General features: G+C 42.8%; 1 protein-coding gene across 2 annotated transcripts in view; it reads right to left on the minus strand.

Moving 5' to 3' along the window:
* LOC126175647 (receptor-type tyrosine-protein phosphatase N2) overlaps positions 1 to 13706 on the minus strand; it is a 468697-nt gene that overhangs the window by 18762 nt on the left and 436229 nt on the right. For both annotated transcript variants that reach the window (XM_049922539.1, XM_049922538.1), the window contains 4 exons: positions 7204 to 7308; positions 6053 to 6169; positions 4362 to 4559; positions 512 to 675 (listed from right to left, as the gene is read on the minus strand). In XM_049922539.1, the coding sequence (XP_049778496.1) occupies positions 512 to 675; positions 4362 to 4559; positions 6053 to 6169; positions 7204 to 7308 (584 nt within the window). The remainder of the gene's footprint in view (positions 1 to 511; positions 676 to 4361; positions 4560 to 6052; positions 6170 to 7203; positions 7309 to 13706) is intronic.

The raw sequence follows: 13706 nt of genomic DNA on the forward strand, positions 1-13706 counted from the left end.
TCTATGTGGTGAGTAGCAATCTATCCTTTATATGTTGTTGTTATTCCATCCTGGACTTTCCACTTTTTGAATGAGTATTTACAGTTATTTACAATGTTCCTTTTCCTTTCTTAGTTAAATCTGTTTGATGAGTATGCTTAATTCTGCCATTTGGCCATCATGGTCAGATAGGTGTTAGTTCTTTCTTCACGCTATACGAGATTGGAAGATGGAGATTGTGAAGGTGGTTCAATGAACCCTCTGCCAGGTACTTAAATGTGATCTGCAGAGTATCCATGTAGATGTATGGGACTCACGTCTATTTCATTAAGGACTGCTGAATTTACAAATTATCAATTGCTGTTGCTCTATATTCTTCTACTCTTACCGATAACATTACTGTGGTGGTCAGACTGAAGCACACAGTAGCACTAGAAGTCCTCAGGCGGAACTATTGAAGATGAAATCTATACTGAAATCACAACATACATTCACTTCCTAGTTCCTTCACTGGACTGGGACACTGCCTTACCTGCGGAATTCCAAAAGAGGCCGTGCCGCAGGTACACCAGACTCTGGCCAAGAGAGGAAATGGAACTGGGTGACTGTGCGTGTCTCCCCAGTCTTCAGGTTTTTCAGATAGAAACTGCGGACCAGGTAATCGTCACACCAAATATGTTCACTAACCAGATGAACCTGTAAAAGACATAACCAACCTTTTATTTTTTTTATTTGTTTTCTACACTCTTCACTCACTCTCTCTCTCTCTCTCTCTCTCTCTCACCCACTCCCTCAAGCGCGCACACACACACACACACACACACACACACACACACACACACAAAAGAATAAAGGATTTTTTATTCAGTGTGTGAGTGGAGGCAGTACATTGGCACAACAAATGAGGTTCTAAACAATTCAATTACCCTTCAATTATAGCGGAGGTATTTGCAATCCAGCACGCCTACTATGATGAGAGGACTATGCCTGGCATCAGAGTAATATGAGTCAGCAAGCAGTCACTATCCCTGGACCATCTTCTGGGACCAAGTCATCCTACCTGGACTTGGCACCTTCCTATTGGTGAGCTGCCTCCAGCCTTACTCCTGCAGCAGTGGGACCCCTACACTGGGGGGCAGCAGATCACAGCCAGAACAGTACAGCTGCTCATGGTGCCAGGCACCCTGGCACCATGCTCTCTACTCACAGGGTGAGTTCCACCCCCACAGGTTGTCATCCCCTGTGATAATTCTAGCAGACTTCTACATCACTGGCACTTTCTCTGAGCAACCATGCTGTGCATAGCTGGTACACGGACCACAGAGTGGTCGTCTGGGTGGCAGCATTCCTGGGAACTGATTTCACAACTGGCCCTCTGGCCAACAGCTAACCACGGCAGGACACCACATGTCTTCCACACTGTGCACTGTAGAAAGCATGGCTGCTGTGTTGCAGTGCTGTGAGTGTAGTAGCATGAATGTCAATAAAGTGTTTGACTTCCTGATATTGTTTTCAAGAGAAACCAACAGACTGGACTCTCTTCACTCCAAACCACTACTGTAATTTGTCAGTAGCTCTGAGAGAATCAAAGCAGTTAGGAACCACTAATCACAGCAATAACATTAGGAATAGGTCAGATGAACAGAGTATTGGGAACTAAGCAATGTATTTAGGCTGTAATGTAAATCAGCAGCCTTGTGGACAAGACGAAAGAATACATACAACTCAATCAGATTGTTGTCAGCCATATAGTACAAACAAGGAAGTATAAGCCAGGGGGATTAAAAGACTGAGAGGACAATTCTTCCAGGAAGTTGTCATGTGGGGAAATCACCAAACATGGTTAAGAAAAGCCCTGGTAGGACATAAATAATTTAAGAGGTATAGGTAATAACTCACAGAATAGTTGAGACTTGCCTTTTTTTGAGCTAGTGCTATACACACACACACACACACACATACACATACACACACATAAAAACTGTACACCTACACTGTGCTGTGCTGAAATAGTTGCCTTTGCACAAATCCTTTTTTTGAGCTTAACTATGTTTTCAAGTGATCTTTATTCCATACAGAAATTGTGACTGATTTAGCCATTCTATGGACTACAATGTACTGTAAATTCCTCAAACAAAAAAACTGTGTCAGAAATGTTCCACAAAACTACTGTCCAATATCTTTGACATCCATCTATTGTAGAATCTTGGAGCATGTTCTGATCTACAACATAAAGCGATATTTCAGAAGAAATGGCATCCTCCATGCCAACCAGCATGGATTCCAAAAACCCAGCTTACTCTTTTCTCACATGATGTCCAGCAAGCGATAGTTAAAGGCAGTCTAGCAGATGCAATATTTCTTGACTTATGAAATACTTTTGACTGAGTAACATACAAATGCTTATCAACAGACATACAGTTATATGGAGTTTTAAATAAAATTTGTGACTGAATAGAGCAGTTGGGAAGATGTATCCTGTTATTTTGGATGGAGAGTCATCAACAAATGTACAAGTAACTTCAAGCATGTGCCTTGGATGTGTGCTGGGATCCTTACTTCTCATCTTGTATATAAACGACATGAAAGACAAAATAATCTCACTTTTTTGCACATGCTGCACTTAACTAAAGTGAAGTACAATTTAAAAATAAACTGATCTTCATAAGATTTTAAAGCAGTGAAAAGACTGGCAACTTGTTTCACAAGTTCAGAGTGTAAAATTCTGCACTTGAGAAATACAAAAATTTTGTATCCTTTGACTACAGTATAAATGATTTGCAATTGGAATCAGTCAACTTGCACTAATATATTGTAACAATTTGTGGGGATATGAAATAGGCCCAATCATAGCTAAAGCAGGTGGCAGATTTCAGTTCACTATTGGGATACTGCACACCGTCTACAAACCAGATGACGTACAAACCACTTATGCTACCCATCGTAGATCATTGCTCAAGGGCATAGAATACATACCAAGTAGGATTCTGAGGGACTTATGAAAGTATATGAAAAACGACCACATTAATGGTCACATGCTTGTTTGACCCATGGGAAAGCATAACAGAAATGCTATGACTTGAACTGGCAGAAGAGAGGTGTCAGCTATCCCATGAAAGCTAACTTATGTAGTTTCAAGAACTGGTATTAAGTGAGTGATCTAGGAACATATTACAACCCCCCCCCCCCCCCCCCCCACAACAGAGGGACTGCAAAGACAGGGTCAGACAAATTGTGTCACACATAGATTTATTTAAGCTGCTATTCTTCCCTCCCTCTGTCTACAAAACTGACAGTGGGAAAATCCTCATATGTGTGCTCCCTCTGCCACACACTTCGCAGTGGCTTGCAGAACATGGATGTAGACATTGGTGTACCATTTTATCCCACACACTATTATGTAGAAAAAATAAATTATTGTAATTTAGATACTGAAGTATGGTTAACACAAATTATCTATTCCATTGTGGAATAAGTTAGAAAATGTGTTATGAGGTTTTGATTTCTGGGTTGTACATTTCAAATGTTGTTACAATCAGTTGTGTTAAATGAAATATCAGATCCAAAGTGTAATGAAAGATGTTGAAATCAAAAAGGTACTTTACAGCAATTAGATTCTTCCTTTATAGTAGAATTTTATTTTCCTATGAAAATGTGCTTTCATGATAAAAGAACTTTCACAGATTTTGTTATGAACACAGTATCAAAAATCTATTTCATTTCATTGTGTTTATAAGGGCAAACTGATATGAAATAAAGTCATTTTTTGAGCAAAGTGGGCATATCACAGGTATCCCATGAGGTTGCAGCTGAATGAAATCAATATTTTGCCACTACAGATGGAGCAATAATTGACATTGAGGGCTAAACTCAAAAGATTGTGGTCATGCAGTGGTAACCTATGTGCATGCGGCAATTTCTGGTATAAACTTAATAACATGCACCACCTTTCTGCAGTGTTGAAACTCAGCTGCATGTCTGCCTGGATGTATGCTGAAATATCATAACAAGATGTCGATGTTACCTGGCTGTAATCCCAAATCCTCCTTGAATACTCTTATACTGTAAAAACATGAAGAACCACGAAGCTCAAAGTAGCAGCAATGGTAAAACAGGAAACAAATGTGAGAACAGCAAGCCTTTGGCTTCGCGCTTTGTGACTGAAGTTTACAAAAAAAGCAAATAATACTGAGACTCTGTATACCCTATCATTTGATGTATAAAATTCTATTGGTGTTCAACGTATGACATTTACTGTAAAAACTTGGATTTTTCAGAACTCACACGTCCTCTTTAGTAGGAGTGAAAACTTCATGTATGCCATTTATCTACTTCTGAGATTCAGATGTGTATGCATGAATATTAGTGGAGAATGATGATACCTCATAAATGTGATACAGCTCAGAGCCTTCCTCAGGCCAGTATCGATGGCACATGGCAGTGCCACCTTCAGTAAGTCGGGTGAGCATAACAAGCACAACAGCTCCTTGCTCCCATACAAGCTGCCAGAAGTCTGGAGCCGTGTGGGGAAGAGGCCCTTGTGCTGCAATGTAGGCCGGGTTTCGAGGATCATGATCGGTCTGCAACAAGTGTAAAAAGTTACAATGCTTTCTCTTTCACTTTCACTGTAAATCAAAAGAATCCATATGCTAATACCACTTCTGACAAAATTTTATGACGTGTGGCATTACATCAATAGAAGGCTTAATGAACACACACATCATATTGGTTGTCCATATGAAAGTAAACTTCCAGATGCATACATTAATGAGACAAAATGTTGTCCATCTTTGAAATGAAATACAGCAGTGATTCTCGATGGTACAGATTTGAAAACTCTTTGATAGGTTTCTGCACTCTTTGGTAAGTTTCTGGAAATACATATAACCATATGTGGAACCAGGTCACGTAATTCCTGCAGATTACAAGGTGCTGGTTTGTGGGCCCAGAGTTGGCCTCCCGATAATACCACAGTCATATTTTATTATGATGCATCAGGAAAATTTGATGGCCAAGACATCAACGTAAGTTCACCCTCATACTCCCCAAACTAACTATAGCACAATTCTGGCCTTGCGACATGAACAGTTGCCCTAGTGGAAGATTCTATTGAAATCAGGAAAAACTTCAAGCATGGTGGAATGCAAGTGGTCTGTAGTAATGTTTACATTGTCCATGGCTCTCATGGTGCCTTCAATTACTGCTACACAGTCCATGGAACCCAGGTGAACTTGCCTGATAATATAATACTGCCCTCACAGGCCTGTATCCATGGCACAGTGTGTATTTTGAGCAGATGTTCAATAGGATGACAATGCATCTGGACCTGACCACCTAACTGGTGTAATGACAAACATGATTCGTCTGACCAGATGTCACATTTCCATTGATCCATGGTCCAATTCATTGATCTCATGCCCAATGTCATCATACCTGACATTGTTAAATCAACATGGATATGTGTAAAAATGTCTGCTGAGGAGCCCCATGTTCAACAATAAGTGCTGACAGTGTTCCCCAAAACACTTATACCTGCAGCAGCATAACACTCTGTCATCAGATCTGCCACAGATCACCACCTATCCAGCTGTACATATTGGGCAAGTCTCCAACTTCCATGTTCTGTAATGAGACATGGAGGGACAATACACTGTCACCTACTCATGGCTTCAGCATCCTTTAACCACTTTCCATAGATTAATACTCGAGCAGCTTTGCCATCTCCAAGGAGCTCAGTCCTAGCTGCCAGGCCATAACAATCTTCCATTTGTCAAAGTTGTTTATGTCAGTGGATATCCCCATCTGTTATATGTATTATTGTTAGAATGATTCCCCATAGGCCTCTGATCCATTTTTATACTTTCCTTACTGGGTCATGTGCTTGAAACACAACAGGTGGCATTCAATCTCTTTTGTGGTAACAATATTTTGTCTCATGAATATAATAATTATTAGTATTCTTGTAGCATTGCCCACAACTGCTTGCAGGTTACCATCTATTAATCTCATTAAGCATGAACTAAGTTTTGTAACAGAAAAATAAGACTTCTCTAAAATTCCATTTCATACTCACAATTGTAGAAGCATTTATGTAGTCTGAGCCAGAAATGTTAGCAAGTTCATTCAGGACCACTCTTGAATGGTCATATGGCAGAAATTCAGGATAGCGATTCTTTCCAATATTTTCAGGCTGCAATACAATGACAAAACAAAAACTAAGAAGTCAGTAAATATTTAATAGTCAACATTTCAGATGAAATATTAGCAGATACTTTTAGTTATTATACTATTAAATATATATTTCTGAGTAGTAACCATCATATTTCTTTGCTTTTAAAATATACTTTTTTTTATAGTAGATGATTATGTCACTGTAAATATTAGTATAGATCTTTTCCTCATAGTTACCAATTTACTGAATATTGTCACTGTCTTGCGAGACTGAATTTTATGAGAAAGTCAAATGTTCAAATCACCTTAATTACAGCTGTAATATATTTATTGTTAATAATATTTATTTGTCCAAATGTAGTTGCAATATTCCCACCACGATCAAAAAGTAAAGAAAAATCTGTATGATTTTTTTTTAAATTTAATTGCCTTGATGGCACAGCTTTTTGAATAGAATTACTGGTTTCAGCTATGATATGGCCATCTTCAGATTCTCTCATCCTGCTGCACTCCAACAAGTCATAACATCTAAAAATAACATGAACTGAGTATTGATTCAAGTTATTTTTGCATGTTATGAGTTTAAGCAGTGCAGCAAAATGAGAGAATCTGTAGATGGCCTTTGCATAGCCAAAACTGGTAATCCTCTCGAAAAAGCATGGAAATTAAATAAAAATTATGTACATCATGATCGCTCTCCAAATGGTAATTTTTGCCATATTCTGTTCAAATCTGCATGAGTTTAACTTAAATCAACTTATTAAGAGTACTCTGCAACAATATTAAAATTAGGCTACTATATATTTTAGGTGGGGAACATAGAAGAGTTCAGAAAATGGGCGAAATTAACTTTCTAACATAGAATCATATAACCTGATAATACAAACAGCTTTATTTTTCTGAAACTAGTAGGTTATATTAAGAGATTAACAATACTGATTAGTTAACATTTATTAACAATATCTACAAGTATCAGCTCAATTATGAATAATATTAGATACTTAGCATTATTCAAAGAATAATTAATATTAACATACTTTCATTGTATCATACCTTTTGTGCTATGGTGGTGGCACAAGGCTCAGCTTCATATGCACACAGAGCAATCCATTCTCGCTGTAGGCGATCAGCATTACGGAGATGGTCCTCCATGTATGCCTATTTTATAATAACATAAAAAATTTTTAAGTGATGGAATATGAAAAAATCCAAAATTGATCTTTTATTTGGCTTAGAATAGGTGATTAAACAAATTTCTTGAAACTGAAAACAGCAACAGAAACTTAAATAAAACATGATGGGAGCATTAAGAAAGAATTCAGTAAAACACTAAGCCCATCATAAATAGAAGGAATATCATAAAGTGCTTTGCATATGGAGAAAAGTGAGAGATACATTAAAATTCCTAATCAAAAAGTTGAAGAAAAGGTTAGAGAAAGACAAAGAAAGGATACAATATTGGAGACAATGAGGAACGTAGTAGTACAGAACTGACAATATAAACACAAAATTTTTACCTGTATGAAGATAGGCAGAATGAGGAGTGTGGAGATACGGATATATGGCAGTGAGAGGCGGCATAACAAAAGTTACACATATATGTACCGAAAAGGTCCAGGTAAGTAAATTTCATCAGGTATTGGAACCCTAAAACACATGTCAGAATACGGTCTCACTTTGGAGGTCTAGCAAAGGAATCTCTAAACCTCTGACATGACGAAACATGTCATTTATTTGCAATGGTTGAGAGGCATGGCACATTAAGCAGAGAGAAAGAAATTGGTTATATTGCCTGTGTTTACAGGCAGCAAATATTGAAAGCAACTGTGCAAGCAACAGTGGGCTGGGGTATGGGAAATCCTATAAGCAATGGGTAAAATTTGTAACACAGTTCTTGGCAGTATGCACTGCAGACTGTCTAAAAAAAAGGTGCTGTAACTTTACAAACGAAAGCATTGGTATGTTGATAGAGACAATAAAAAACACACAAACACACACACAAATTTCAAGCTTTTGCAACCCAAGGTTGCTTCATCAGGAAAGATGGAAGGAGAGGGAAAGACAAAAGGATGTGGGTTTTAAGGGAGAGGGTAAGGAGTCATTCCAATCCCGGGAGCGGAAAGACTTACCTTAGGGGGAAAAAAGGACAGGTATACACTCGCACACACACACATATCCATCCGCACATATACAGACACAGGCAGACATATGTAAATCGAAGAGGTTGGGCAGAGATGTCAGTCGAGGCGGAAGTACAGTGGCAAAGATGTTGTTGAAAGACAGGTGAAGTACGAGTGGCGGTAACCTCCGCTAATTTCAAGTTGCCGCCGCTCGTACCTCACCTGTCGTTCAACAACATCTTTGCTGCTGTACTTCCGCCTCGACTGACATCTCTGCCCAACCTCTTTGCATTTACATATGTCTGCCTGTGTCTGTATATGTGCGGATGGATATGTGTGTGTGTGTGTGTGTGTGTGTGTGTGTGTGTGTGTGTGTGTGTGCGAGTGTATACCTGTCCTTTTTTCCCCCTAAGGTAAGTCTTTCCGCTCCCGGGTTTGGAATGACTCCTTACCCTCTCCCTTAAAACCCACATTCTTTTGTCTTTCCCTCCCCTTCCCTCTTTCCTGATGAAACAACCTTGGGTTGCAAAAGCTTGAAATTTGTATGTGTTTTTGTGTGTTTTTTATTGTCTCTATCAACATACCAATGCTTTCGTTTGGTAAGTTACAGCATCTTTGTTTTTATATATAGAAAAGAGACACCGCCAAAGAAATTTCATTAGTGATATAATCTCAGAGTAGTAACTTCATCTTCAGAACAGAAACAGAAAGGCTTCTCCATTCCATTACAAAAAAATCTTGTGAGATGAACAGTACATACTACATTAAGTGGTTTCAGGAATGGTGTGTTGTAAATCTCTTGTACAGATATATTGTTGTACCTGATGATACTCCATGTCACACAGTTCAAGAAAATTAGTGTAGTCAAAGCAGTGCTGGACTCCTCCATATTTGGCCACCACATGCGCGGATATGCTTTGTGGACCAGGTACAGCCTCTGCCTCAGCTCGGGAGGTTGTCAATAGAAGAGTCGCTGAGCTGTTTACCACAAAGCCTTCTGCAGCTGTCACAGCTTCTGAGGACACATGCCACGTTGATACATGGTGTGGAGATCACGATAAACAGCACTGCAGTCGCAGGCTACCTGTGTCCACACAGTCACATGTTCATGTGACACCGCACCTGTATTCCTCCACTGATGGGTATTTAGGTTGCTGCTCAGCCCCTCAATGGCTAATTCAGCTTCAAGCTTCAGGCTGACTGCCAGTCACCCTTCAGCCAAGGCTTTGGACTAAAACACCTGCCACTGCTGCAACCCATTACACAGTGCCATGTCAGTGCCTTCCAGGATCGCAGCCACTGTACATCCATCAGCCAATCCGGCATGCCCTGCTTCACCTTCATCTGGATCATATCTGATGGGCTCCTGTCAGCTACCCCAAATGCCCCCCTTCCCTAGACCTGTTCCTCGATTGCCCATGAGATCATGGCCTCGTGAGACCTTGTTGCTATGCCTCCACAGCACCTCCCTGCTCATCCCCACTACCGACAGTCATGAACTTCGTCAAAGTGAGCACTCACTATGCATGATCTCGGCAGGACATTTCGGTAGTACTTATGTGTGGACATTAATCCTCTAAATACACTCCTGGAAATTGAAATAAGAACACCGTGAATTCATTGTCCCAGGAAGGGGAAACTTTATTGACACATTCCTGGGGTCAGATACATCACATGATTACACTGACAGAACCACAGGCACATAGACACAGGCAACAGAGCATGCACAATGTCGGCACTAGTACAGTGTATATCCACCTTTCGCAGCAATGCAGGCTGCTATTCTCCCATGGAGACGATTGTAGAGATGCTGGATGTAGTCCTGTGGAACGGCTTGCCATGCCATTTCCACCTGGCGCCTCAGTTGGACCAGCGTTCGTGCTGGACGTGCAGACCACGTGAGACGACGCTTCATCCAGTCCCAAACATGCTCAATGGGGGACAGATCCGGAGATCTTGCTGGCCAGGGTAGTTGACTTACACCTTCTAGAGCACGTTGGGTGGCACGGGATACATGCGGACGTGCATGTTCCCTTGCCGGTCTAGGAATGGTAGAACGATGGGTTCGATGACAGTTTGGATGTACCGTGCACTATTCAGTGTCCCCTCGACGATCACCAGTGGTGTACGGCCAGTGTAGGAGATCGCTTCCCACACCATGATGCCGGGTGTTGGCCCTGTGTGCCTCGGTCGTATGCAGTCCTGATTGTGGCGCTCACCTGCACGGCGCCAAACACGCATACGACCATCATTGGCACCAAGGCAGAAGCGACTCTCATCGCTGAAGACGACACGTCTCCATTCGTCCCTCCATTCACGCCTGTCGCGACACCACTGGAGGCGGGCTGCACGATGTTGGGGCGTGAGCGGAAGACGGCCTAACGGTGTGTGGGACCGTAGCCCAGCTTCATGGAGACGGTTGCGAATGGTCCTCGCCGATACCCCAGGAGCAACAGTGTCCCTAATTTGTTGGGAAGTGGCGGTGTGGTCCCCTACGGCACTGCGTAGGATCCTACGGTCTTGGCGTGCATCCGTGCGTCGCTGCGGTCCGGTCCCAGGTCGACGGGCACGTGCACCTTCCGCCGACCACTGGCGACAACATCGATGTACTGTGGAGACCTCACACCCCACGTGTTGAGCAATTCGGCGGTATGTCCACCCGGCCTTCCCCATGCCCACTATACGCCCTCGCTCAAAGTCCGTCAACTGCACATACGGTTCACGTCCACGCTGTCGTGGCATGCTACCAGTGTTAAAGACTGCGATGGAGCTCCGTATGCCACGGCAAACTGGCTGACACTGACGGCGGCGGTGCACAAATGCTGCGCAGCTAGCGCCATTCGACAGCCAACACCGCGGTTCCTGGTGTGTCCGCTGTGCCGTGCGTGTGATCATTGCTTGTACAGCCCTCTCGCAGTGTCCGGAGCAAGTATGGTGGGTCTGACACACCGGTGTCAATGTGTTCTTTTTTCCATTTCCAGGAGTGTATGTCTTCATGGTCAATAAACAAACAGTTACTGTTTCAATGCATGTATATCATCCACTACCTTGGTAGACCATTTGGTCAAGGATACTACAATGGGCAATGTGGATATTGGTTTTGTGTTATAGTGCTCTTCTTTTGTCTTCCAGATGCAGTACTTCCACTGGTGACAAGGATAATGATTTCATAATTGTGTGACACTTATATTTTGTGTGGTTTCTCAGTACAGTGCCTGCTCAAGATTCGTCCACTCTAGCTGCTCCTCACAGTTTGCTGTCTGGATTGTCAACTTTTGGTCTCATTTGGCACACTGCTGCCTCGCCTCTGCCTCATCAAGATCGATGCTGCCACGCAATGTCGCATTCCACCCACACAAAGCTGCCATCAGTGGCCCCCTCCCTAAGGGTGCCACTGCCTGGACAGGACAAGGATGATCAGGTTGTTTGTTCACGCGTGTTTCAGTGCTTCTTCATATGTCTTTGTTCATTTTTGCTGGAACATGGTTTTATTCTTTTCCAAATGTTCAAATTTGCTTGTGTTTTCATTCATCTCTATGGGACAATGTGTCCATGCTATTGTGTTGTTCTACTCCAATTACAGTGTGAATTTATCCAACCATGTACTGGACCAAGGCTGTTTATGTCTTACTACAGTGAGAGTGTGTCCACCCACATACCAGACATGGACTGGTCTGTTCTTGGATTCAGTACTAGTATTCAGTTATTTGGTTGCCTTGATTCTGGCAGGTGTTGCTTTGTAATTTGTGTTCACATTTATCAGAAGATGCAAGTTCTTGGTAGTGCGCTCTCTTCTGTGTAGTTCAGGCATATCATTCATGCGTTGTTCCAATGTACATTCTGTTACTGGCTGTTGTTGGTCTGCAAATGCTTCATTTCTCTTTGTTCATTCTGGTTCTAGTTCACTAGGAGTGTCTTCTCCATCACAGAAACTACTGTTGCCTCCAGCCCTACAATTCAGAGGTCGGGCAATTTATTTCTGTCTCCAGCCCTTCCATTCAGCAATCGGGGGATTCAGGACCTGCTGCAGAGCATCATTTGGTTCACTCAGCTTCTCCAGTACTTTTTTCTGCAGCATTCAGACAGGGCTTCCTAGAGTTTTGTGATTGGCAAGCTGAGTCTCCTGCCGTCAAACCTGTTGTCACACTGTGGGGGCACTCCATTCTCATTCACTGAATTCTATGCCAGATATCCCACTGGTATCAGCAAATCCCTTGCAAGTGACGCCATCAAACTCTGACTCACTCATCATCAGCCCTTCATCATCAGTCCGGTCTTCAGTGGCCCTGTTGTGACCTGCCCGCCCAGTCCACTCCCTCACCAATCCTGTTGTGGTCGGCCCTCCAGTCATCACCAGCCTTTTCACAACTGGCCCTTGTGGTGCCATCCTGGGCTATCACCCCCACTGCCACCATTATTGCAGCCAACCTCACAGCTGACCATGTGGCCTCCTCTGTGGCCATTGCCAGCTCCTTTCACTGACGACCATCTCAAAGCTCTTCCCAACAGTCATCCCTGCTGCCTCCACCTCCTTTGTGGCCATTCCTGTACACTGCCAGCTATTCCCACTGGTACTGCCAATCCCATTGTGTGCTCTTCTGGGGTTGCACCTTCTTGGACATCTAGCTGCTAGTCCTACCATCACCCTGTGTTCCTCATTGCTTGTGGTGCCCTGTTGCCATTCCACTATAGGAAACAGCATGCTTCTTTTGCCAGGGTTAATTTCTTTGTTCACTGGCTGATTGTCCTTTTTTTAAATTCCAGTCTGCTCTGGTGGCCTCTTGGTGCCTCCTCTCCTGGGTGCTGCACATCTCTGAGATGGTTGCACCATCTGCTTTAAGGTGGCAGGAGTGCAGTATATGCAGGGCTTGCCCCTTGCACATTCAGCCACACACTTGTGGATACACTTTGGGGGCTCTAGCTTGGGAGATTGCTTGTCAAGGAAAAGTTTCTGAGCTGTTTACCAATAAGTCTCCTGTAGCTGCAACAGCATCTGGAAGTAGAAGCCATGCTAATATGTGATGTGCAGGTCACAGTAAAAAGCACTGTAGTCACAGGCACCTATTTGCATCCTTGCGGTCATGTGTACCCATGACACTACACCTGTACTCCTCCAATGACACTTACTTAGCTTGCCGTTCAGCCCCTCGATGGTCCTTTCAGCTCTGTGCTCCAAAGTGACAGTCAACTGCCCTTGAGCCTATGCTTTGGACCACAATGCCAGGCATTGATGCTACCCATCAGACAGTGCCATCTCAATGCCTTCTCCAGGACCACAGCCTCTGAATGCCTGTCAGCTACTCTGGAAGGTCCTGCTTTTTTTTCACCTGAAACACAGCTGCTTGAGTCCTGTCAGCTGCTTCACTGGACTTGCACCTCAACTACCCACAAGCTCAAGGCCTTGTGGGACCATGTTGCTACACCTCCATGCACCTG

This window comes from Schistocerca cancellata, chromosome 3 (genome assembly GCF_023864275.1).
Source record: "Schistocerca cancellata isolate TAMUIC-IGC-003103 chromosome 3, iqSchCanc2.1, whole genome shotgun sequence".
NCBI lineage: Eukaryota > Metazoa > Arthropoda > Insecta > Orthoptera > Acrididae > Schistocerca > Schistocerca cancellata.